A 27772-nucleotide genomic window follows, 5' to 3' on the forward strand; every position below is an offset into this window, starting at 1 on the left:
TGATCATGGCAAACCTGACAAAAACAAGCAACAGGGAAAAGATTCCCTATTTAATAAATGGTGTTAGGAAAACTGGCTAGCCATACATAGAAAGCTGAAACTGGGTCCCTTTCTTACACCTTATACAAAAATTAACTCAAGATGGATTAAAAACTTAAATGTTAGACCTAAAAACCATAAAAACCCTAGAAGAAAACCTAGACAATACCATTCAAGACATAGGCAAGGGCAAAGACTTCATGACTAAAAACACCAAAACCAATGACAACAAAAGCCAAAATAGACAAATGGGATCTAATTAAACGACAGAGCTTCTGCACAGCAAAAGAAACTATCATCAGAGTGAACAGGCAACCTAAAGATTGGGCGAAAATTTTGCAATCTACCTATCTGATAAAGGGCTAATATCCAGAATCTACGAAGAACTCAAACAAATTTACAAGAAAAAAAACAAACAAACCCATCAAAAAGTGGGCAAAGAATATGAACAGACACTTCTCAAAAGAAGACATTTATGCAGCCAACAGACACATGAAAAAATGCTCATCATTACTGGTCACCAGAGAAATGCAAATCAAAACCACAATGAGATACCATCTCATGCCAGTTAGAATGGCGACCATTAAAAAGTTAGGAAACAACAGATGCTGGAGAGGATGTGGAGAAATAGGAAAGCTTTTACACTGTTGGTGGGAGTGTAAATGAGTTTAACCATTGGGGAAGACAGTGTGGTGATTCCTCAAGGATCCAGAACTAGAAATACCATTTGACCCAGCAATCCCATTACTGGGTATATACCCAAAGGATTATAAATCACGCTACTGTAAAGACACATACACACGTATGTTTATTGTGGCACTCTTCACAATAGCAAAGACTTGGAACCAACCCAAATGTCCATCAGTGATAGACTGGATTAAGAAAATGTGGCACATATATACCATGGAATACTATGTAGTCATAAAAAAGGATGAGTTCATGTTTTTGGAGGGACATAGATGAAGCTGGAAACCATCATTCTCAGCAAACTATCACAAGGATAGAAAACCAAACACTGCATGTTCTCACTCATAGGTGGTAATTGAACAATGAGAACACGTGGACATAGGGTGGGGAACATCACACACCGGGGCCTGTTGGGGGGTGGGCAGCTGGGGGAGGGATAGCATTAGGAGAAATACCTAATGTAAATGGTGAGTTGATGGGTGCAGCAAACCAACGTGGCACATGTATACCTAGTTAACAAACCTGCACGTTGTGCAAATGTACCCTAGAACTTAAAGTCTAATAAAAAAAAGAAATTTAGTGGACAAAGTGAGTAGCTATTTTTTCTGCTTTCATCTCACTAAATCTAGTTTAATAATCAGATTGCAATAACATAATAAATTTTATAGTAAGATTGTATATAATTACCTATATATTGGAAGACAAGGGAAAAGTTATAACTGTGAGTGCTGATGAAGCTAACATTTTACCTGCATTTTGAAGTGTGAATGAACATTCAACAGGAAAAAAGGGCAGAAAAAAATGCACTTATTTCATGGAATAAGATGTAAGAGATATGAAAGAAAAATATGAGTAATGTAATAAGTAATGCTTTAAAAAATAAAAGTAGGGAAGCCATTAATATACCGCGACTGTTACATTATGTTCAAAATGAGAACTAAAGCCATATTCAACAGAAGCCTCCCACACTTTTATCATACTCTTCTTATATCTGTACTTTTTTTTTTTTTTTGAGACAGAGTCTCTCTCTGTCACCAAGGCTGGAGTGCGATGGCGTGATCTCAGCTCACTGCAACCTCCGCCTCCTGGGGTCAAGCGATTCTCCTGCCTCAGCCTCTTGAGTAGCTGGGATTACACGCATGTGCCACCATGCCCAGCTAATTTTTTGTATTTTTAGTAGAGATGGGGTTTCACCATGCTGGCCAGGCTGGTCTCAAATTCCTGACCTCATGACCCGCCCGCCTCAGCCTCCCAAAGTGCTGGGATTACAGGCATGAGCCACTATGCCTGGTCTTAGATCTGTACTTTCTAACAGAGCAACACAACTAGCATTTCTAACAAATGCTGCAAATCTTAAAGACGATGGTGTTCAGCATAATCTAAGAATACAGAGCATAAAAACCTATTTTAGAAAAAATATTAAAAGCATAATGGTAAAATTCAACACTTATTTTTAGAACCTACTGTGTGTCAGGCACTTTAAAAAATGTTTTTAATACAAGGATGAGCAAAATTGGTGAAATCTCTGCCCCTGTGGAGTGTCCAGTCTAATGAAAAAACAGTAAGCAAGTTAAGAAGCAAATGCATAATATAGTGTTAGGTTGTGACAAGGGCTATGTGGAAAAAATAAAGCGTGGTTGAATATAGAATGACACAATGTGTGTGTGTAGAGAGTATTGTTGGAGAGAAGGCTCAGAAGTGAAAGAAATGATGAAAGAACCACACCAATATCTGATGCAAGAGGGAATAGCCAATCAGAAGCCTTAAGGCTGCAAGAGCTGGGAGGTTTAATAAACAGCAAGAAAAATAGTGCCAAAGTGATATAGAGTGGCAGAGGGAAAAGTAGTAAGTAAGAGATACAAAAGACAAGCAGGGCCTAGGTTCCCTGTGGCCTGGGAGATAATGGTGAAGACTTATGGATTTGTTTCCTGTGATGAAAATCTGTTGTAGAATTTGAGCAGGAAATGATGTGATCTGATCTACGTTTTTGAAAGAATCATTCTGGCTCCTGTTTGGAAAATAGCTGGGATTGGGTTGGAAAAAAAAAAAGTAATGGAAGTAGAGGGAACAGTCAGAAGTGACTGCAGTAATCAAAGGAATCAAAGTTTCTGTTTTGAGTGGTTAAATTCAGAATGCTTCTCAGATATCCCAGAGGAGGTGTTAATTTGGCAGTCAGGTATCTGAATCTGGACACAGAGCGGGAGGTCAAGGCTGGATGTGTTAGTTTAGAAATAACCAGCATTTGGGTAAGATTAAAACATATGATATAGGATAAAATTATCTAGAGAGAGCATTTACCCAGAGAACTCTAAATATTCAGGAACACAAGCCTATCCAGACTGGCTCAGGATAAATAAAGTTTTATGTAGAAGACAAATAGTTGCCCATGTAGAACCAAAGAAAAGGCGCAAATAAATACAAGCCCATCATCTCTCTTGGTTACATAGAATACATGAGGCAGTAAAGGATAAGGATTAAACTTTCAAGATGTGAATGTCTTGAATTCAGATGTCAAACAGAAATGAATTTGAATCTGTTTCCCACCAGCCAAATGAGTGTTTGGTGAAGATGACCATGATGATGATAATGACTTACATTTCTTAATGTTTCCCCTATGTGTGTAGGACTTTTAAACTTGTTCCAGTACAAGTAGGGAAAGGAAATTCACATTAGTTTATTCACACACATAGAGAGAGAGTTGGGGTCTCTGCGTGCTGCCCAGGCTGGTCTCAAATTCCTGGGCTGAAATAATCCTCCTGCCTAGGTCTCCCAAAGTGCTGGGATTACAGGCATGATCCTCTGTGCCCTGCCCTAAATATATTTTATATATAGCAGGTAATAAAACAAGAACATGAGGATTACAATTTTTAATCACAGAGGGAAAGATTTTGTGAGAATAACATAATTTCATATTCAAACAACAAGTCTTTAGCTAATTCTTTGATTAAAGTATTGACAAAACCATTTTGAAAAATGTTTCTGTGGCACTTTTACCTGTGAAGTTTTGAAAGATCTACACTTGGTAAATTTAGCATCTTTTAATTTTTCTTTCCCCTACAGTAATTACAAAATTCCGGAGGGGGACAAAATGTAATATTCTCCAGGAATGAGAACGGAAGATAATACTTTGAGCTGTACTAGACATGATCATTTTTGTACATGCACTTTCAGAAGAGGTCCCATGCTGTGGACTGAACTTCAAACAAAATACAGTAATTGTCTCTGGCATTAAATACCCATAGGCATATTTTTACAAGAACATACATTAGTATACACCTGCTAGATACATAACAATGTGTGAGTATATTTTAAGAGAATCTTAATGTGACTAACAAATAGCAATCAAATTGTTCACAATTTCAGGCTCAAAATTGAAAAGAAGAGGAATTTTTTTACTAAAAAATTATATACACAGAAAGAGTGATGCAAAGTTGAGCATTAATGCAAATTAGGATGAAATACGAGAAGTAATCCTTGCCAACCATCTGCCTAGCTTCTCCCCACTTCTACCCTTCCCTAGCAGGGGTGAGCTATTTTACCTCCTGGGGAGATGGGAAATGACAGAGTGAGAGGCTAATCAGAAGTTTCAAGCACCCTCTTCTCTAAAAGCAGGAGGCTGTTGGTGAGTACTGGAATTTTGTTTTTCTAATTTGGTCTTGAGGTTTCTCTCTGGAAAATGGCTATAAATTCTAACCCTGCACTGAAAGGGCTCCAGTATTTGGGTCATGGATGTCTACAGTGACTTCTTTATCCTAGTGGATGGCCTAATGCCTAAGTGTTGCCTAGTGCCTAAGCGTCCAACCCATGACCAAGTGTCCCACTCACAGGAAACATGCTTATACCAGCAGGCACCCTCGTGGCTCTTGTCTGACCTATGTCCAGTTTATTTCTACCAAGATATCCATTGTCTAGGAGAGCTTTCCCTTGGAAAGAAGCTAGGTTCAGGTGTGTCAGTCAGGTGAGATGCAGAGGAGGCGATGCAACAAAAACCACACAATAATAGGAGGAGTTTATTACTTACAGATTAGAGAAAAGGGCAGCACTCCTTGCAGAGCTGATGGAAAAGCGCAGCCATTCCAGACATACATGCTCTACCAGAACCACAAAGTGCAGAGCAAAAGAGAGAGTGAGGGACCTGTGTGCTAAAGCTTTTATTGGAGTCCAGGGTATTATTAGGTGGGTTTCCATGGGAGTTCTAATTTGTGAGTTTAAAGCAAGCTGTTCCAAGTCCTGTGTGGCCACGCTGTTACTGAGAGGTTGTCGCTGCAGCATATCTGTACAGTCTATGGGGGATGGAGGAGTCAGTGGGGTAAGCCAATAGGTGGTACCTAACCGTCCCTTAGGGAAGGTGGTCAACGGCAGACAATTGTATAAGGGAGATATCTGGATTGACCATATTAAGGAACTGGGATGAAATAGAGAACTGGAAATTGTGCCAAGGGTGACTAAACCATGTTTCTTGTATGAGAAAGTCCAATTTATATTCAAAATGAATGCCAAGGCAATATAAAATTACAGGAATTCACTACCATGCACCCCCATGCTCCTGAATTTTCAAGTCCAGACTCCCTATATGTAGCTGATAATATGGGTGCCAAGTAATCTGGAAATTCCTGGAATTTCTGCTGCTAATTGGAAATCCCAGCCCATTTCATTCAAGGTAATCTGTCTTTGGGTCAAAAGTCAGCATTTTATGACACTTAGGTGCTCTCATCAAAGATGTGTGTATGAAATGGCTTAAGGAGAAAATAGACACAGAACAGCTTGCCTTTGCCCTGTAGAGCTCTCAGGTAGGTCCAGCCCATCCTGGGACTTGGAGTGATTTCAGATACTCTGAATGCCTCTGGTTCCCAAACTGCCATGGGCTTGCTGGTGGAACAAAAACAGACCTTGATACACTTACTATGAATTATATATATGATTGGCTAACTGAAAGCAAAACCATAATGGAACATGACTGCAGACACGTGTATATTCTCCAGGGGGTCCATGTTTTGTTGGGGCAAACATATCTCAACAGGTGAATGGCCCCAATGGCTGAAGGCAGCATGAACCCTAAACTCTTAGATACTTGGATAATTCATTGGGAACAACAACAGACAGAGTTGAAGCTAGTCTTTAAGAATATTCCCTACAAGCCAGCACAGACAAAAATCTTTCAGGTATAAAATTCTCTTCTTTCTTACTGTAGTGTATCTTTGGCAACATGGGTACACAGACTATGGAAAACTTAAGAATGTAAGTTACATTTTAGTAGCTCTGTTGGTGGAATATATATGTGTCCAAAGAGCTTTCTTAATTGGATGTGGGCTTACCCTGTTCTACTTTAGTCCAGATTCCTTGTTATTAAGCTTTTTATTGCTGCAGCATATTCTCTAAATATAATTTACTCATGATAATAATTAATCAACATTACAGAAGAAAGCTATAAATATAAGGTGATAATATAACATAAAATATATATTTATATGTCATATATTACATAGTAAATAAAATACATGTTAAATCAAAATAAAATAATATTATAGGCTAAAATATATATGTACACATAAACATTTAGTGTAAATGTGCATATAAAAGGAGAAAAAAGGAAATACATTAAAATGATAATACTGTAGGTAGGTAGGGAGATTGTGGTAGTTTACTTTTTCACATATTCCAAAATATTTAATTACTATTTTATAACTTACATAAATTGTAGAATAACTTCTCTTGTTTAGTAACAGCATAGAGAGGGGTAAAACTGGCAGAAATGGATATGTTTGATCAATGTTGATCCTTCAAACTACAGTGATCCACTTCTGAGAACAGGGACTCACATTTAATGAGGGAGTAAGCCAGGTTCTTACAGAGCGTGAGATTCAGCTTCTCCTGTCATGAGATGGGGTCAGGCTCTGGGCCAGGAGAGCAATGGCCAGCTTTGGAAGCTATATCTCAGGTCACATTCAAAAGCACACATTTCCAGTTCTTTTCCCAACGCTGCTTTTGTCACATTAGAATGAAATTTGCCCTCTGTGTTGAACTTTTCTATAAAAAACACAATCTTGCCTAAGTTAAAATTTAAAGTTAGCTTGTCTGACAGCTGGGATGTAAAGAGACAGTGAAAGGATTCTGACTTTTGGCATTGTCAGCAGTTTCCCTTGAGAGTGGAGCCATGTCTTTCTGCAACCTGCAGCTCTTGCTTTCCTGCTGTGACTGAGCCAGTGGGATCGTCGGCCAGGAGAGGGCGCCTCACTCAGTGAGACATAAATCTAACAGCACCCTATGAGGGCACTAGGAAGGTGAAACTCAATCCTCACCTACACTTGCTCTGCTCTCTGCCGTTTCAGCATTCCACCTTAGGGCGTCAGGCTTAACTTTGCAGGTGTTAAATCTCCGTGTGTCCATGAAACACTTCAAGTACTATTTCAGCAGCTCGGAGAAATCCCAAACACAAGTCAGGAAGTTATCTCCGTCAGAGGCTTGCCGCCTCACCCCTGCATGGCTCTCAGAGAAATCTTCCTTTCTGTGAGACACATTCCAATCATCGCACTGTGGCTAAAAGGCTAAATATAGGAGAGACATTTGCCCAGATATAGCAAAGCCGATGTTGGTTTGCCTAGGCAATTTGATAAATGATGATTGTGTGCAGGTGTTGGCTAAATAGACCATAGACTACATATTAAGATAACTTATGAGGTCTGCTGGAGAGAATGGGAAAGTGGGTGTGTGTGGATGTTTGGCACAGCCTGGGGCTATGGTTATAAGAACCTGAGTCTAGGATTTGCCATAGAATATTCTGTGAGCAAAAAAGACACCTACTTCTCAGTTATAATCCTCATGAGAATTTTTATAATATTTTTTAAGCTGTGCAATCCACAGCTGTGTAACTGAGAAAAATCACTTAACCTGTCTGAACCTAGATTTCCTCAAATATATTCAGTCTGCACTCCCAGGACCTCACTTTAAGAGAAACCTGAATCTCTTGAGCACGAGCATTTGGATGGGTGTTATTCCCTTCCTGCACACCTTCTGTGCTTCAAAGAGAGAACTTATGTAACCTTTTTCCTCATGTATCCCTGCTTTGAAACCTGTAAATTTCTATCTTTCTCTGCCCCTTTCTGACTTCTTTTATTATTATTTTCAACCTCATCGATTTCTTCAAACTACTTTCCATCCACTGAATATTTCTAATGAGCCCTGTACATTTTTCTGTACCACTGTGGAAAAAAAGTAAAATAATTTCTGTCTTAACAAAGGATTGCCGCACCCATCTAGCATTAAAAGGAAGAAGAAAAAGCGGGACACATTAAAAACAATAAGCGTTGATTTCTCTGGCTCTACCTACAGACCTGTTACTGTGAGGCCTTTAATCCATCTTCACCGCCGCTTTCTTCCCTTGCTTTGTCTTTTAAAGTTTCAGGGGACTGTCACAAACAGGGTCTTACTCAGGGCCTCCTGCTGCTGCTCTGTGGCCTTGTTGAGCCCATGGGGCTGGTTCCTGTGGCTCCTCCTGGCCAGTTGTCCACTGCAGGTGCCATGGATCCAAGAATTACCTCTGCTGGGCACCTCCCTCCCACACAATGGCACCCTGCTTCCAGGACATGCTGAGTCCTATCTCAAGGCATTCTTGGTCTTCCCTCAATGTTCCAGAGTAATATTTATCTAGAACATTCCTGTGTTGAAGCTCAGTAAATGTCAGCACAAGTAGGCAAAAGCATATTGCTTTGGGTGGTAAACTTTCTCCATGCTCTCCCCGGACCCCTTCTTATCCACTTTACCAGCCATGTGAATGCATCCTATAGCTTCTCTGTGCTTTGTTCCAAATGGCCTGCCCCTGTGACCTTCTTCAGAGGCTGACCATGGGCCAGTCCATCCCTCCCAGAGAGAGCCTGGAATGCCTGGTAGTGTAGTTCTAGGGAAGCCTATAGCCAATGACTGTGCAAGATTCTGAAAGCCTGACTCCCTTTCCTCAAAATGGGGCAAATTCTGACATAATTTATGGTCTAGAGCTCCCCAAAGATCTGGCTAAGGCCAGGGAGTTGGCTAAAATTGTGCCTTTCTCTGTTCTTCATTTCCTTTTCTCTTGCATTCTTCTCCTGGCTGATAATAAATACCTTGTTCATGATCTGTGTCTCAGAGTCGGCTTCTGGAGGTCCAGCCTTAGGTATTTGGTTAGGAGCGCAAGGATGATTTTTGGAGGCAGATTCTGAGGATGGGATTCTAGAGTTAAGTCACCAGCTAAGTGGCAATAAATACCCCATCACAGGGGGTATGTGGAGCCCAGAGGGGCCCTGACACACTAGAGCATTGCAGTTGCTAAAACTTTTACCTGGAGCGAATTAAGATGATGTTATGGGTTGAATTATGTAACCTCAAAAGATGTTGAATTTCACCCCCAGTACCTGGGAATGTGATATTACTGGGAAATAAGATATTTGCAGATAATCCAACTAGAATGAGATCATTAGGGTGGGCCCTAATTCAATATCACTGTTGACCTCACAAAAAAAGTGAAATTTGAACGTGGAGACATACATGCTTAGAGGAAAGATGGTGTGAAGACACAGGGCATCCACAAGAACAATTTGAGGCCAACAGGGAGGTCATGGAACAGATTCTTCCCTACGGTTCTCAGAACCAAACTTGCCGACACCTTGATTTTGGACTTCTAGTCTCCAGAACTGTGAGACAATAAATTCCTCATGTTCTATGCCACCCAATTTATTGTATTTTGTTATAGAAGCCCTAGGAAACTAATACAGAAGGGATTCTGACAGAACAGGTATGCTAGATTGTGCAATTTTCTTTGGCTTTTGATGGTACAAGGTAAATGGTCATTACAAAGGCTGTGGATGGGTTCCATGATAAATAGACTCCAGTTGGTCAGCATAAGGCAAAGTGAGAAAGTCAGAAAGTCCCTTGGCAGCTCTTAAACAAACCCCCTTTTTCTATAGCCAAGGGAGACCATGCTGAAGACCAGGCCAGGACCAACTATAAGAACAGTGGACCTTTGGTGGCTCATGCCTGTAATCCTGGCACTTTGGGAGGCCGAGGCAGATGGATCACCTGAGGTCGGGAGTTCGAGACCAGCCTGAGCAACATGGAGAAACCCCATCTCTACTAAAAATACAAAATTAGCCAGGCATGGTGGCATGTGCCCGTAATCCCAGTTACTCAGGAGGCTGAGGCAGGAGAATCACTTGAACCCGGGAGGCAGAGGTTGCAGAGAGCTGAGATCATGCCATTGCACTCCAGCCTGGGCAACAAGAGCAAGACTCCATCTCAAAACAAACAAACAAAACAAAACAAAAACAAAACAGTGGACCTTCAGGGACGCCCAGTTTACATCCTCAGCAATCCCATGCAACAGCCAGGACCTTGGTAAGGAAGAAATGGCTTCTTAAGACTTGGAATCAGAAAATGTGAATAGATGTCATTGATAAATGTGAAACTGCAGCTGTCCCTGAATCCTCTGGGCCTGCAGAATGGGCCCACATCTTCTTTCTAGAGGGCAGAGCTCTCTTGCTTGAAGATTGGAAGTAAGTGTACAAATGTAAGCAGAGAAGCCTAACAAGAGATTAATTTTATGGCTTATATCTTTATTAGAACTTAAATCCAATATGTTTATTAGACCTTACAGTTCTGTCTGAGAGAAAAGAGGGATATGTTAAAGTCCTCACTCCACAAGATTTGTAACCATAGGCATAAAACCTTTAAAGGATATACTTTATGGCAGTGCATTCCAATTTTACACATAAAACAGATTTCTGCTATTGCATTCCAAATTCAGACATAAAACAGATTTCCAACTTATTTCACCTGTTGGGCTGGTCCCATGTCATATACTCAATGTGCAGTACTCACTTCTTTGAGCCTCAGTAACATGTGAGTAGAAATGGGATCATTGTAATAAATCTACTTGCATCAATATATGTTCCTTGTCTCATAACAGCCATTTCTCCCCAAACTTAATTAAATATTTCTGAGGGGTAACTAAAGAATACTGGATTGCTGTTGGTTTCAGATGAAATCTGTGCAGAGTCTGTGCCATGAAGGGCTCTGCCTATATTTTGGTTACAAAAGTTATCTTATTTTGGCAGGGTGCGATGGCTCATACTTATAATCCCAGCACTTTGGGAGGCAGAGGTAGGAGAACTGCTTGAGCCCAAGAGTTTGAGACCAGCCTAGGAAACATAGCGAGATCCCATTTCTACAAAAAAAAATTAATTAAAAAAATTTTATAAATTTGTAAAGCTCTTTGTGCATATATTGTCTGATGTCATATTCTCCTCAAGCAGCCCCTGAGGTGAGGAGTCATGTGGGAGTAATTTATTAAGAAGGTGATCTCAAAGGAAGACAGGGAAGGAGAAGGGAAAGAAGGATATGGAAGAGAGAGAACCCAAGAAAGTGTGTGATTTTGTCAAAGTCCAGCTTCAGCCTCATCCAGCTTGAGGCCAGGGAGTCAGATTGTCAGACACTTGGACCAGTCAGTCAGTCATTGCCTAAGAACTGCACAGAGGGTTAAAACTCCCCATTCTCCCAGCTCCATGCAGAGATCCTTAAAGACAGTCTCAGTTGCAGCCGGGTGTGGTGGCTCATGCCTGTTATCCCAGCACTTTGGAAGGCTGAGGCAGGCGGATCAAGAGGTCAGGAGTTCGAGACCAGCCTGGCCAATATAGTGAAACCTCATCTCTACTAAAAATACAAAAACTAGCCAGGTTTGGTGGCAGGTGCCTGTAATCCCAGCTACTCAGGAGGCTGAAGCAGGAGGATTGCTTGAACCCAGGAGGCAGAGGTTGCAGTAAGCTGAGATCATACCACTGCATTCCAGCCTGGGTGACAGAGGAAGACTCAGTCTCAAAAAAAAAGTCTCAGTTGCAGGCCTTCGGAAGCAAAGCACAAAGCAGCTGGAAGAGGCTTACAGAAAGAGTAAAAGAATGTGGGGTATCTGTGTGTGCTGTGAACAGTGCTCACTATTACTGTGAATGAATATCTGTGTCCCCCCAAAATTCATATATTGAAGCCTAACCCCCAAGTTGATGATATTTGGAGTTGGGCCTTGGGGAGGTGATTAGGTCATGAGTGTGGAACCCTCATAGGTGTGATTCCTGCCTTTATAAGAAAAGATGATCTCTCTCTCCGCCATCTAAGGATACAAGAAGACAGCATCTGCAAACCAGGAAGGGAGTCTTCACCAGTCACAGTCTGCTGACACCCTGACCCTGGACTATCCTAGGCTCCAGAACTCCAGAAATCAATCTCTGTTGTTTAAATCACTCAGTCTATGATATCTTGTTATAGCAGCCCAAACTGACTAAGACAATTATACATGTCAAAATCCTTTCTAATCTGTGGATCTGGGCTTTGCAACTTTGCATGTCTCACAGCCAGCAGAGGATTCTATTATTAATGGTAATCCATGTCAAATTTAATACTATAAGAATTTTCATAAAATCAATTTGTTTTTAACCTTTTGTCTTTCAAACTAGTTGTAATTTGAAATCCAAGACAATTAAATCTTTGTAAAATGTGGGTCTTTTTGTAAGATGACTTTAACCACAGAGAAAATGTAAAATTTTAGGAAGGGTAAGACATGTAGTTAGCACTGAGATTACTATGTGAGGCCTAATGTCATCTATGTGTAAGGCAATCATCAGTGTTACATTTCATTAGAAAGATGGCTTTTAAAAAACAACTAGCGCCAAGGTGGACAGATCACCTGAGGTCAGGAGTTCGAGACCAGCTTGCCCAACATGGTGAAACCCCATCTCTATTAAAAATACAAAAAAATTAGCCAGGTGTGGTGGCAGATGCCTGTAATCCCAGCTACTTGGGAGGCTGAGGCAGGAGACTTGCTTGAACCCAGAAGGCAGAGGTTGCAGTGAGCCGAGATTGCTCAACTGTACTCCAGCCTGGGCGACAAGAGTGAAACTCCGTTAAAAAAAAGAAAAAAAGAAAAAAGAAAACTAGCCAGCTTCACAATGGAGGCAGTTCCATAATTTGTTGGGATTTTGGAATGGCAGTGAGCTACATATCTTTTCTTTCATGTTCTAACATATAGAAAACAAACTAAGTCTTTGTATATTAGCTAACTCAGCAGAACAGTCTGTGGGAGATTATATTGATCTTGAATACACAGTGCACACGTATTGGATATTGATGCATAATTTGGGTCTAATTTCTTCTCATATCTAAATACCCGTAAACATTTAGAATGGTTTAAATGTACAGGCTCAGAATGACTTTAATAGGGCCTTAAAATTTATATTTATATATTTAAATAAGTGCTGATGGCACTGTTGTTTATAGTATTAGGTTTCTTGCTGACCTCTCAGAATTTTCCTTAGAGCCTGAGACAGGCCGACTGGTTGGTTCCCTATCTTAAGATTGTCTGAAGGAAAAGGATAAAAGCCCCTCAACTCAAGCTCTAGCTTGTCTAACTCTCAGCCAATCAGCAATAAAAGATCAAGGAAGCTATTAATTGCAAATTTCTATTTCAGGGGGCTAGAGGCTTTCCCAGAGTCCCATATGTGGAGTCAGACTTAAACTCCAACCTAAAGTTATCTTTTCCTCATTTTAACACTAAAGTTCATGCCCAGGGGTGGAGATTTAAAATGCTAATGCTACATGAAATGTATGAAGAAACATGTTGAGCCATTGTGCAGGTGCTAGCAAAACTCCCCCTATACATTCCCTGAGGGAATCCTTCCCTATGGAAAGACCCTATACCTAACCGAACCACACAGTATCTTCAGGGAACAGCCCACTCCTTTTTGCTCTCTCATGGCTGGCTCCCTGAGAGGTAATAAACTCTCTTCATTGCTGCCTCTGGTGAGCTCTCTTGATTTCTATCCTGGGAAATCACAAGATCCCAGGGCACTGTTAAGAAACTTATCACAGATTCTTTGAATTTCTTCAGTGGTTCTGAAACAAGAGTGTTCCCTTGACCCCTTTGCGGGACTTGTGACATGAGTGACTTGTTTACCATGGTGAATCCCTTATGGAAGGAAGCACATGAGTGGATTGGTGTGGGAACCAGAGCAAATGAATGTGGAACTGGCCTGTGGCTCCTCTCCAGCGGGAGCAAGCTTTGTGTGGGTTCTGCAGCAGTGTCAAAGTGTGTTACAATGGTCTTTTAGCTCTGCGGTCTGGGAGGGGCTGTCTGCGACCCCCAGAGCCCCAGAGGGCCTGTGTTACAATCAGTGCTCCTTTAACATTTGCTGTCTGTGGATGGCTAAGTGTTAACCAGCTCAGTGGAAGGTCAGGGTGACAGCCTTTTACACTTTGCTGTCTTGGTACCTGAGTTCTGATCCAGTGTCCAGGAAGAATCAGGTCACATGAACAAATTGAAGATGGTGAATGTGGAGGACTTTATTGAGTGGTAAAAGTGGGCCTCAGTGGGAAAGGGAGCTGGAAAGGGGACGGAGCGGGAAGATAATCTTCCCCTGGAGCCCAGGAGTCTCCAGCTGAACTCTTCTCTGACCATAGTCCCTGACCTCCAGCTGCTTCTTCTCATCTCAATATCCAGACACTTCTCTCTTCTGTATGTGTGTCCACTGAGTCTGGGGCTTGGGATTCTTATGGGCACAGGATAGGGGGTGGTGTGGGGTGGGCCAAAAGGCAACAATCAGGTGGGAAAACAGGGATAGTTCTCACTTTGGGCTGCAGGTCCAGGCTTGTGGGTGGAGCCCTTGCCAAAGATCCTGCCCTCTTCTACCAGTATTTGCCTGCCTTCTGTCCATTTCAGTTCAAGACAGTTTGTGCAATTTGGAAACAGCTAGATCTAAACAGTGTAAAATCTGGATAGTCAGGCAGAATAAGGCTGGAAAAAATATATAATTATATAGAATAAAGCTGAAAAAATTCGCTGAGTAATACTCTGTGTGTGCACCTACATGCACATGTAACAAAGTGATAATTTCTATTTCCTTAGATGTTTCAAAATGTATCTTGAACATATGACAAATATTTAATGTTTTCTGGGTGACTACATTGAAGCCAACCACTCACTTGGGACAGAAAAGTCATTTTTTGGTGTGTGATTATACTTGCTATCTTATGGTCGCAACTTTTAAAACTACATAGAAGCATTAATATTATTATTTTTCCTTTAGATCCTTCACTGAATTCAACCCAGTCTACTCAACAGTTCACCAAGAGTCTTGCTATCTCCAATTTCAGGATATGCTTTCCATCACCAATACCCAGGTTAATGGACACTCCTCAACCCTTTGTCAGTCCCTGCCCAGCGTTGCCTTTGAGACTGAACTCTGGACGGCCTTTCCATGTTCTCTTTTCTGTAAAAAGGAGACTTTTTATTTCTGGCAGCACTTGCCTAGGAGATAGCAAAGTTAAATGTTGTGTTTCATCACAATCAGTCTCAACTAACTAAAACTAATTAAACAGTAGGGATTTTGAGTAACCCACCTACCCTCACTAGACCCTTTCTGGATCTAACTGAAGATGTTCATGATCAAGAAGCAAGAGGCTGTTTCAGCTCTCATGTACAGATCTCAGCCTTGTATGGAAGGTAGTTCTCAGTGCTTAATTAGCACCAGCAGCATGGCCCTACACTTCATAGCATTTAAAACCTTCAGTTTTGCCCTTAGGTCCACCTATGCAGTTGTCCCCTGATAAGCTCAGCTCAGCTCCAGGCCACCCCTGGCTCTGTGGCCCATGGTTTTTGTATTATTCTTTGTCATCTCTAATTAGCCTCCTCTGCCTCACCACTACGTAATTATTTATCCTTCTCAGAACTTCTGGCGTGTATTGTACTATATTTTACTTTAAAAATACGTTGCCAGTGTTCTCAGTTTGTCATTTATATGACATGTTCCATGACAATGTACATCCCTAATACAAAGCCTTAAGCAATCTCATTAAGGACAGATTGCTGATATCTAATTTCTTTTCCCATTCCTAGAGGCAGTGGTCTTCAAAGTGTGGCCTCCAGACAGCAATATCAATATCATCTGGGAATTTGCTAGAAATGTAAATTCTCAAGTCCCAGCTCAAACTCAATGAATCAGAAACTCTGGGTGTGGGGCCCAGCAGTCCTTCAGGTGTTTCTAACCACATATTCAAATTTGACAATCATTTACCCAGGGTCTCACCCTTGGTAGTATTTTAATAAATGCCTGTTAGGTTGACTCTGATAAGTCTTTCTCTTAAGCCATCTTAAAAAGCATGGAACCCAAAAATTCCAGAAAGAAATGAGGAAAAATGTTACAAAGAATGAAGTAGGGATTTTAGGTTTATGAGCAATTAGAGGGAACTGAGTCTTCACAAAGAAACACAATATCCTGATTTCCTATCTCATGCTTGATTTTCCTACATTGTCTCACCTCAGCTGCGTGATTCCATGTATCTCACTAACCCTTCTGTTTGCCTTCTGTAAGGTTACATGTAGATTCTGAGAAAATTCTTTTTCAACTTTCTACCTCTTATTCCCATTTCACTCTATGTCTTCACAGAAAATTATCACTGCAAAGCTGAGCAGTTTCTGGAGAATCTTGGCTCATTCACTGAATTCTTTGGGAAGGGCTGCTTCCCTTTGCACATCTTCACTAAACTTGGACCTTTTTGATGACTCTCATTTTCTATCACCACCATAGTCTTTAGATGTCCAGTGGAGCAGGGAAACTGATGGTTTCCTGCACAGGTTGCTCGGGGCAAAGATGGAAGTTGGAAGTAAGGAAAAGCATGGAGTTGGAATTGGATGCTGAATGCTGAAGCAAAAGAGTACTCAACGTCTCTATGGTTTTGCTTTGTGCTGGGCCTTCCTAAACCTTGTGAACACCTGATAAATGTTCATTTGATTATGTCAAGCTCTTTGGAGCAGTAGCTTTCAACCCTGATTAGGATGTCAGAATCCTTTGGAAGAATTTTTTAAAAATCTATGGGCATGGAACCCATCCATCAGTATTTTTAAAAATTTCCCAGGTGGTTTCCATGAGTAGCTAAGGTTGAGAACCATGGTTTTGGATTTCCCACTTGATGATTTTAAACCATAACATCACTTTGCCTATTTTTCTAAATATTCCTCTTTCTACAGTCAGCTTTCAAAAGTCAGACTACAACTGAATCAAAGAATTACACAAGAAAGGGGAAACTGAGCCATCCTTCAGCAACTCCAGGAACAAATCAAGGTACATATAATGATGGGGTAGTAAATGCTAATATCATCTATCTCCTTCCCTTGTATCTATCCCTGTTTTTGTTCCCCTCTTTCCACTCTGGCTTCCTATTCTCCCTTTGTGGCAAAATATCCACTATTCTTGAAGACAGCAAACCAGCAAACCTGCTAATATTAAAGCTTCAGTGACCCAATAGGTAGCTACACTTTGAGGAACATTTGCATTTCCAAAGAAATTATCTGAAGAGAAAAATGTCTAATTCAATGGGCTGAAATGCAAATTGTTATATTTCAGGCTAGAAAGATATCTAACCCAAGGAACTTCCTTATCATGCCCTGGGAGACAGTAGGCTGCCTCATGGAAGGCCGTTATAGATGTCTAACTAAACATTGCAAAAAATAGAAGCATTGGCTTGGGACTGAGAAATGATATGCATTTGGTGCAAAAGTAATTGCAATTTTTGCCCTTGAAAATGATGGTTAAAACTGCAATGACTTTTGCATCAACCTATGGATTAGTAATTGATACACAAAGACATGACACATGAGAATACCAAGTGCACTGCTTGGCACATAGTAGACATTCAACAAATGCTTCTCGCTGACAACTTTTGCTTTCCTCCTCAATCACCCACTTTTTAGAATCCTTGAAAAAATCTTACAAATTTTTCAAATATTCAGGAAACTTAAATAACATCAGATTTAGAGAAGAATTATTGGCTGTAGCCAATTTTTGGACCTATACATTTTTTAAACTATGTGATAGGAATCTCTTCATTTTTTAGAGCAACATGGATGCATATCAATTACAAACCTTGCTAAATCATCCTTTCTATCTCTGAGGCAATAAAATTCATTATCCTGGTTAGTTTGAGGATATACTTAACCCATAAACACCAACAGCAAGTATAGATTCAGACATTTGTATCTATAATTTAGACAGTTTAAAATGCAATATTAAGTAATTCAAAAATTGTTCAAAGCTCAGTACCTTTTCACACATTAATACTTTGATTATCAACTTCCTTTTAAAGAGTGAGTAGAAAAGGGTTAGTAAGTAGAAAAGAGTAAAAGAGGCCTTTCTTTCACAACTTGCCAAGACATGCATTACTTATTTAAAATTAAAAAAAAAATGCTGTTTGAAAAACAAGAAGGATGGCAAGAATGAAGCTCCTTCATGCAAGATACCTCTGACTACCCTCTAAAGACAGATACTATGGCATGGTCATAGAATTACTGCAGGAAAAAATTTGTCCACTGAGGCTGCTTCCTCCAGAGGTAAGGTTTAACTTATGGTAACTTGCTATGGATCAACAGCTCAAGATGAAGTGTGTGGCTGGCAATTTAAGTGTAAAATTAGATTTCCAGTATAATCAGTCATCTGATAGCCCATCTAAATGTATTCTGCATTTGCACATTTAATTAATTATGTCTTAATTGAAAACATTTTGCTCATAACGATTGGTTCTAATTTTATTCCAAATTAAATTAGTAGGGGAGAAATTTAGTTTGGGAATTTATTGATTTATATATATATTAAAGAAAAAGTAAAAATAATGGATTTTCTCTTTTCTTCTTAAAAGGAAATATCTTTCTGCTCATTTAGAGGTGCAAAGGAAAACATTTAGAACTTTCCAGATGAATAAATTGCATTTCATCTGAATGAACACCTAACTTTGGAGATGGAGAGAACATTCTTTTGTATTGTTGTAGATATGCCTAGTATAATATTGGTATAATTAATTTTTCAGCTATAATGCAGATTCCTGGGTCAGTGCAAAAGACCTTGTTTATTTAGAAGTGATTATCTGAGAAAGTGGCTCATTAGTCTTAGATTCTTGGAATGCACAGTCTGGTCTAGAGATTAAAATAGCTATTTAAATTTCCTTTATGAAAATTGTGCCTGACAGGGCACTTCCATGTGCAGTGAGGTTTGTATTTGCACATCTAGAGCATCCAGGAAATCAGCAAAGGTGGGTTTTGTGTCTTTAGATATGCTACAGTTGATAAACCCTAAGATTCAGATATTAACTATTGGATAAGCTCTTGCATTTCCCATAACTTTAGCTTTGAAGCCATTCATTACCTTAATACTAAGGAAAGAATGTCAGAAAATCCAAAGAGAGAGAATTCTCAGTTATGATTTTTGGACATATAATTGGAAAGAAGTCAGATTTGGCTTGTACAATTAGTGCCATATAATGTCACACAAAGTATTTCCTGCAGTGTGCTCAAAGAGGTCAATTTGTGATTTATTTGCAAGTCATAGTTCTGAAATTACTGACTTGTGTGTGTAACAATTTAGCTTTAACTTGGGCACTTAATTTAGCATTAAATATAGCTCCTCTTCAATATTGACCCTTGCCCTGAACAAGATGTCATTTCATAAACCCAATTAAACATGGTGCCTACTGTGGTTTAAATACCAAGACAGATTAAATGTATTGTCCAGTTTCACAGATCAGCAATGCTTCTCTTCCTGTATCACTAGCTCATGATAATAACATAAGGGACCAGTCTGTGCCAGTGGATGGGCCAGAATTAAAAGAGGATAAATATTGATGTCCTGCCTGAAAGAAAACTGGGCACCCAAGGTGTCAGAGAGTTGTCTGATATACTGTGACATGAATGTCCCATATATATAAATTGCAGCCTTTTAAAAATAAGGTAGAATTGTTTGTGGAAGATTAAAAACTCTCTTTCTAAATTGTTGAATTCAAATATTTAGTTAATAAATAAATCACTGCTATTTTCATCAATATTGGAGTCGTTTCTTCAAGTTTGTGTGTTTTCTCAATTAGAAAAAAAGTCTAATTTGTTTAAATAGTGAGAAGTCAACATTGAACTGTTGTCTACTCAATAGCCACAATTCCTTATTTCTTGTTTACAATGACCATAGATTGTTTATGTTTGTATTGTTGCAACAAGTTCACAGACAATGGATTCCTTTCTCAATCTGAGAGGATGAGCCATGGTTGGTCTAGGCCATGAATATTGTGGTAGATTGTATTGTGTATTCATAATTCTTTGTTCTCTGGCCAGGTGCAGTGTCTCACACCTGTAATCCTAGCACTTCAGGAAACTGAGGTGGGCAGATTGCCAGAGCTCAGGAGTTCGATACTGGCCTGGGCAACATGGCAAAACCCCTCTCTACTAAAAATACAAAAAATTAGCTGGGTATGCTGGTGCACACCTGTAATCCCAGCTACTTGGGAGCCTGAGGTGTGAGAATCACTTGAACCCAGAAGGCGAAGAATGCAGTGAGCCAAGATTGTGCCACTGCACTCCAGCCTGGATTGACAGAGCGAGACTCTGTCTCAGAAAAAAATAATTAAAAAAGATGATTCTTGTTCCCTCCCCATCCTTACCTTTTTTTAATGAGGAAAGAGAATATTTCCCTGTATCACTGACTTTGGGCTTGGCTATGTGACTGCTCTACCCAATAGAATTTGGGTAGGTTAATAGTAATAGAAGTAACTAAGCAGAACTTTAAAGAAGCTTCTCCTCTTCAACTCTTGTTCATAAAGCATTATAAAAATCAATATATATAAAGCATTAAAAAATCAAATGCCCTAAGTAGTCTGTGTCCTTCAACATGGGTCCAGGAATGAGAGACACCTGGAGCACACCTGACTCTCATCTGTAGTCTAAGGTAGAACTGCTGCAACCAATTCGCAAAATTCATGAGCAAGGAGTAAATGCTTGCTGTTATCGGTGAGTAACTTCTTGTCAAGTTTCTTAAGCATTATTGGAGCAAAAGCAAACTAATACAAATGTTAATGTAATTCCTTTGCTTGTGATTGATTTAGAGATGAATATTTGTCCTGTTTCCAGGTAATACAATGTATTTAGGAAGAATGCCAAAGGAGGGAGCTTATTAGTAGGATTTTGACCTCTAATGAAAATGATGGCCAAATATATGAAATTTTTTCTTTCTTTGGTTTTTATTGTTTAAAGACATAATTATTTAAGTTGTGTTAGTTGTGTGTGATCTTATAGCTATGAGGAATTACATAGAATGAAAATGGAATGTGCTGTGGTGGCAGAACAGAAAGAAGTTGGGTGATTGACATTGTTGAGCTGCTGCAGGAAATCTGTTAGTCTCCATTTCCGGAGGTCTTGCTATGTAGAAAAATTGGATGACTTTATTGCTTAAGTCACTATAAGAATGTTTTCTGTTACCTGCAACCCAATGCACCCAACTAATAAAGTATGTTTCTAGAAATACACTTGCCTGCACTCATTTTTAAGACACACAGACCACATACACACGGAGAGATATTTTAAAGGTCTTGTACTACATAAATTGTACTATTTTTTAATTTAAAAGTATGGGCCAGGTGCAGTGGCTCACACCTGTAATCCTAGCACTTTGGGAGGCCAAGGCAGGTGGATCACAAGGTCAGGAGATCAAGACCACCATGGCCAACATGGTGAAACCCCATCTCTACTAAAATACAAAAAACTAGCTGGGCATGGTGGTGTGTGCCTGTAGTCCCAGGTACTTGGGAGGCTGAGGCAGGGGAATCACTTGAACCCTGGAGGCAGAGGTTGAAGTGAGCTGAGATCGTGCTGCTGCACTCCAGCCTGGTGACAGAGCGAGACTCTGTCTCAAAAAATAAAAAATAAAAAAAAGATAATGTGATTTTTTTTATATTATAGCACAGGTACAAGACTGAAATCTGTCTCATTTTTAAAAGTAACTGCCTAGTACTTTATGCATGAACATCCTTTGCCTTCAAATTGAATTTGAGGATCAACCTCAGCTATTTTCATAAAATAAATTTAAAAATATATAAAAAGATGAAAAATATGAGGGAAACATTAAGTGAAATGGAATTTGAATTCATAAGTTGTGATATCCATCTAAATGAGTCACCAAGAGATAAAAGATGAAAAATGAAAACAAATACTCACAGAAATAATAGAAGAAAACTTTAAAAGTTAGAGAATAAACACATGCTGTAATGTCACTACCCACTCAGTGTTAAGTTAAAGGGGTTTGTTGAGAAGACTCCAAAAGCAGTTACAAATGTCGAGTATGTGTGTGCACATGTGTGTGTGTATGTGTGCAACCCTATATAAAATATTTTAAAATCACTTTTATTGAAATATTGCATATGCACATCTAAGAACAAATTTTAAGCTTGATGAATTTTTACATTGTTGACACAGCCATTTAACTATCAGCTAAGAGAGGAAATAAAACATAACCAGCAACTCTCACCTCGTTTTATATTCACTATCAATCCTTACTCTTTTTTTAATTTGAGACAGAGTCTCATTCTGTTGCTCAGGCTGGAGTGCAGTTGCATGATCTCAGCTCACTGCAACCTCTACACCCTGGGTTCAAGCAATTCTCATGCCTCAGCCTCCCAAGTAGCTAGGATTACAGGCACTCACCACCATGCCCAGCTAATTTTTGTAATTTTAGTAGAGACAGGGTTTTGCCATGTTGGCCAGGCTGGCCTTGAACTCCTGGCCTCAAGCAGTTTGCCCACCTCAGCCTCCTAAAGTGCTGGGATTACAGGCATGAGTTACTGTGCCTGGCCCATTCCTCTTTTTTAATACCCCAAAGGCAACTGATATCCTAATTTCTCACACAAGAGATTGGTTTTGCCTGGGTGTTGAACTTTATATAAAGGGACTATCAGTACATTATTTGCCATACTGATCTATGTTATTTTATGTAACAATAATGCATATTTATTCATTGTTCCATAGTATTCCATGTAGAAATAGATCACAATTTATTTGCTATTTCTTCTCTTAATAGATATATTTGGGTTGGCTTCTGTTATTGTTATGAATACGATGCTTTAAATATTCTTTTTTAGTAAAAATATGTGCAGATTTATAGCTGAACAGAAAAAGCTTTGTCTTTTAACCTGGATATCTGGATTTTTTACTCTTGGTGAAGATAACTGCAATGACATTTATCATGTATGATTTAAAGTCAGGAAATGCCTCCTGGTAACCTACAGGGTCAGTTTTTCACTGATGGGTTACAACTGGCCTAATTGGTTTGACAAACCTAGCTTGATTACATGGACAAGGAGACATAAAAGGCTTGTGGAGAATTTCTCCTCGAAGCCCTCCTGAAAGCATGATTCCTAGCACAGAATCTTGGTGGTTGACACTGGAGACAGAATGCACACTCTGTGTCTATGAATACTTGGAGCCCTGGGTAGCTTTCAACATGGGATGTCTTTCAGACTCCCAGTCCATGCCCGCACTCTCTTTCACTTGCTGCACCATATCCTTTGCCTTTAAATAAAAGCCCCATGTAAATATGTTCTATGGAATGTGGTGGTTCCTTTCAAACATCCAAACAGGAAGCTTTTCAGTATGTATACATTTCTATTGAGAATACACCTAAGAATGAATTTGCTATTTGCCAGTTCATAAAAGTATATATATTTATATATTGAGCTTTAGACAAAATTTTCAAGTAAAATACAAAAAGAAATTTCTTGAACCATTAGAGAATAAGTTACTGACCTGATTTCCAATTACCACCAAATATTTTGGGGTTTATTCCTTACAAACAAGTTTCTCCTACATGTTCACAACACAACTGTCAGCATTGGTTGTATTCCCACTAACACCCTGTTACTGTCTAATCCTCAGACCCCATTCAAGACCCTGGCACTCTACATTAAGCTACCCCCGTGTGTAGTTACCTTCTTCACTCTACTCTGACTCCAACACCTCGTGCTTGGCCACCATCATTCTTGGATGCCATCCCTGGGCTCTGATCTACTCCCTAGATTATCATCCATTTCACATAGACACTCTTCTCATCCTTCCTGGGTTAAACCCACATGGGTGCTCACCCCACTCTGCTCAGTGAGGCTCTGACACTCCAACCTTGCTGTATCACTGCGGTGGTGCCTTTTTCATCTTGCTTGGGTTCTGCCACCACTTCTGTGTGGACTCCTTCTCCTGTTCTTTGGCTTTGGTACCTGGCACCTTGGAGCCCTCCTATACAGATGCCCCTTTCAGTCTATTTACACCAGAAAATCCCACAGTGACCTGACTCTTCTACATGCAAATCCTTTTTATCCCATTCTGTGCCACTGCCTTACATGGGTGTTCTCTTCCCACTAGCCTGAGGGGTTTAGACACCAGGTGATGGATAATACTTCTGTCTGGATGCTCCCTCACCTTGTTTTGATTCTGACACCCCACGTGGGTCACCTACATGCATTGAAGCCCTTACTCAGTTGTGGCTTCAATCCAAATGAGGCAGCCTTCCTCTGTAGATGGAGGAATTAACCATTTTTCCCTATTCTAAAAATTAATCATTTCCCCAAAGAGCACGGGTTTCTTTCATGGAGAAATAGTGTTTGGATACAAAGGTCTAGAGGCTAGGTGTTCTACTAGGGTGTCATTTCTTCTAGATTCTTTCACTTCACAAAGCTACGAAATACATATGCATATACCAAGCAAAGCACACCATAAGGGTAAAATGATGACTTTTTTGAGGTTGGAGGTCACTATTTCTCCATCCTGTCTTCCTTAGAGTATTTCCTTGAAATCTTAATAGGTCCAAATAACAGGTTTATGCTTTTGATTTTGCAGTGGAAGAATGGGGACTTTCTGACCCTTGGAATTGTAAACAAATGCCTCCAAAACTTACTTGGGAGTTTTTCACAAGAGGACTATCTTAGGATGTAGCCCTTTGTCTCTTGAGGAGATGAGAAGTTATTCTTACTTCTGCTTTGCTAAATAAATTATGTGAAAGTCTGCCTAGACATTTTAGTCACTTTTGTAGTACCTACGTGCATAGAAATCTGACCATGTTCATGTAGTAATAAACTGTGTTCTCTTTTCTATGTTGGTTCAGAGAGGTCTTTGTTAGTGTTATTTTATTTCCAACAAACACACGGCCTATATTTCTGTATTGTTACTTTCTAGAGATGGATGACTTTGGATGGTCAAATATTGATAGAAAGGCACTAGTGAAACATAATTCAGAAAAAACACATTTACAGATTTGGTGACAAGAAATGAAGAAATTTTTCATGTTAAGCTCCAATTATCTCCGAAAGGTAGAAGGCAAGTCATTAGTTGAGAGTATACATGGCATTGGAGTTGGAAGTTTTGAGAAAAGTGGAGGCTTACAAAATTAAAATAGTTGTTTCCAATAAGATGAAATAGAACTGATTAAAGAACAAAGGAGACATGATTGCCGAGGAGTCTCTCAGATTAGTTCACGTTGATCACTGTAGTCTATTGTTTCACAATAACTCATTCCAAAGCAAGCTGCATATTGGATTCACCTGGGATCTTTTAAGATATACCGATTCCTGGGTGCCACCTGCAGAGATTCTGTTGTAATCACTCAGGAGTCTGACATCAGCATCCAGATTTCAAAAGTTCCCCCAAGTGATTCTAAAGCATCCTGAAGATCAAGAACCATTGATCCAGATAGAATGTTCATTGCCTTTATTGTTTTCCACAAAAACCTACCCATGTAAAGCATTTGTGAGGATATAAAAGTTTACTGAAAATTAGAAATTGAGAGTTGAATTGGCAAACAAATTTAGTCAAATTAAATTCTGAGTTTTAATGCTTTCCTATGGCCAACCCAAGAGTGTGGAACTTTCCTTGGGCCTTCACCCCATTGTCTCCAAACTCAAATCATTTCACTAACTCTTCTCCACCTTCCCAGTCTCTGCTTTCTGAATGCCACTTCCTAGTCTACCTGACTCTGGGAACTATCGGTTGGAGCAAAAGTAATTGCACTTTTAGCCATTAAAATTAATGTCAAAAGCCACAAATTACTTTTGCACCAGCCTAATAAAACTTGTTACTCCATAACTCAGAGTGATTCAGCTCTCACTAACAACCTGGTGTTCTCCATTTTCCTTTAGCATGGACTATAGCTATTCATCACTTTTGAGAATTTTTAAGAGGCAACATTCTTGCATGTGATCTGGTTTATAGAACCAGGATAAAAGGTCAATTTTGACTCCAAAGTTTCCCAGGCCCGGGATCTCCTCAGAAATATGTGGCAGAGACAGACCTGCAGGATAAAGACAAGATATGCAGTCTTTTCTCATTCACTCCATTGATACCTAGTAACAGCCGACCATATCTCAGTTGAATGAAGGAAAAAAGATAGACAAATAGATACAGTAGAGTGTAGTCCATATAATGGTTTAGTATACATAGGAAGTACACAAATACAGTAACATCTGGACAAACTAGAGGATGGGAGAAGAAGGGAATTGAGAGAGCATTGCAAGAAGTGAAGAACCCAGGGTTTGAGCTAGCCTCCTGAATCCACATGTATAGAGTTGTAGAATTGGAGTACTACAAAGGATGTCAGAAATCATCTAATCTAGTCACCCTTTGTTACAGAATAGAAAATAGAAATCTCATAGCCTAGGAGTTGAACTGAATTGCAGAAAGTCTCATAACAAGTCAGGGGCAGCGCCAGGATTAAATTGGAATCGGGATTCATTGACGACTGGCCCAGCGATACTCCCTCAACAGGTAATGAATTTCTAAGGTTCTATGAGCACAGCTACAGGAGGGATTAGGCCAGCAATAGGGTCGCTGGTGGCAGTAGAGGCCTAAACCTGCATGGCTTACACCTCTGTCTGCAAAGTGACTGACTCATTCCAGCCCTATCTGTGCACTCTGCAGTACCTCTGCTCAGAAGGTGCCAATGGGGGAAATGCTAGATAGATAATTTGGCTTGAGCATGGAGTGTGAGGGAAGGACACATACTGAAAATAGGAAGGAGAATGAGAAACCTGAATCAAGAACCAGCCTAACAAATATTAGGCCTTTGAATTATAAAGCAGGCATATGGTATGGCTTTAGAAAATTACAAGATCATAAAGAAGAGCAAATAAGACTAGAAAATTATGACTTTGGGACCTTGTGTCTGAAGTAAATGGAGAGGCACTTTGGGGAGTGGCAGGCAATGAAAACACATCTACCACCTGAGGAGATGACTCACAGAAATTCAAAACAGCCTCTTTTTTTTAAGTCCAATTCAAATATAGTCAAGTGAGAGAGGGTACATCATTCATTCTCAACTCACTGTGTTTAGTTTCTTAAAAGATGGCCGAATTGTAAAAAGAGTTTTTGAATGGGGCAGTTCTAGTGTCAGTTGTTCTCTCTTTTCCTTTTTTACTTACCCACTACTATAAACTACCATAGATACATTCTTTACATTCAGTTAGTTAGTTTTATGTTTCCCAATTTCCACATTTGTAATTATAGCCTAGGAAGCTTCTTTGCTTGGAGAAAGATGTTCTTATATTAAAACATAAAACTCTTCCCAAGCATCCACTAGTTCATCCGGTAAGCAATTTCATCATTACATACCAGAGGTCAGTATTGGACTATTAATTTACATGAGTGATTAATTTTTACTTTCCCAGTAATAAAGATGAGAAACAAAATATCAAAGATTATTACTATATTAGAGCTTTGGTGTTAGTTCCTTAAGCAAGTATCATCTGTGCAGGCATGCACAGATTATGAATGCTTAACAAAAATACAAAAGAAAAAGAAAAAAGCCATCACAATGAAGGTGGCCTTTGTTCTTTAGGAAGACATTCATAACTCATTCCAGGCATATTAATTATGCAACTTTTACACAAAAGTTACTTTATATTGAGAAATGTTCACAACTAGCAGTATTAACAGACATGCTGGCAGTGAATTAAAAAGATAACAATAGTTTTTAGAGCCTCATTCAAATCTGCATATCTACAATAGTGTATCAATTTGGGATGGCCAAAGTTATAGATAATTTGGATAAATAAAATAGGGGCTCAGCAGTAAAATAATGACTGTATCTCCAGAAGCTTTAAGATTAATGAAAAGAAGAAAAGACTAAAGGCAGATCAAGCTATCATGCTGACTACAGACATAGTAAAGGCTTTCCACAGAAAGAGAAAATAG

General features: G+C 39.5%; 1 protein-coding gene across 1 annotated transcript in view; it reads left to right on the forward strand.

Moving 5' to 3' along the window:
- Window positions 1–4451: 4451 nt before the first annotated feature.
- Window positions 4452–27772, forward strand: part of LOC129394987 (protein fem-1 homolog A-like) — a 28748-nt gene continuing 5427 nt past the window's right edge. The window contains 3 exon segments of the mRNA XM_063601465.1: window positions 4452–4671; window positions 5918–5964; window positions 8056–8239. Coding sequence (XP_063457535.1) covers window positions 4452–4671; window positions 5918–5964; window positions 8056–8239 — 451 coding nt within the window.

The sequence above is a fragment of the Pan paniscus genome, chromosome 22 (assembly GCF_029289425.2).
Source record: "Pan paniscus chromosome 22, NHGRI_mPanPan1-v2.0_pri, whole genome shotgun sequence".
Classification (NCBI taxonomy): Eukaryota; Metazoa; Chordata; class Mammalia; order Primates; family Hominidae; genus Pan; species Pan paniscus.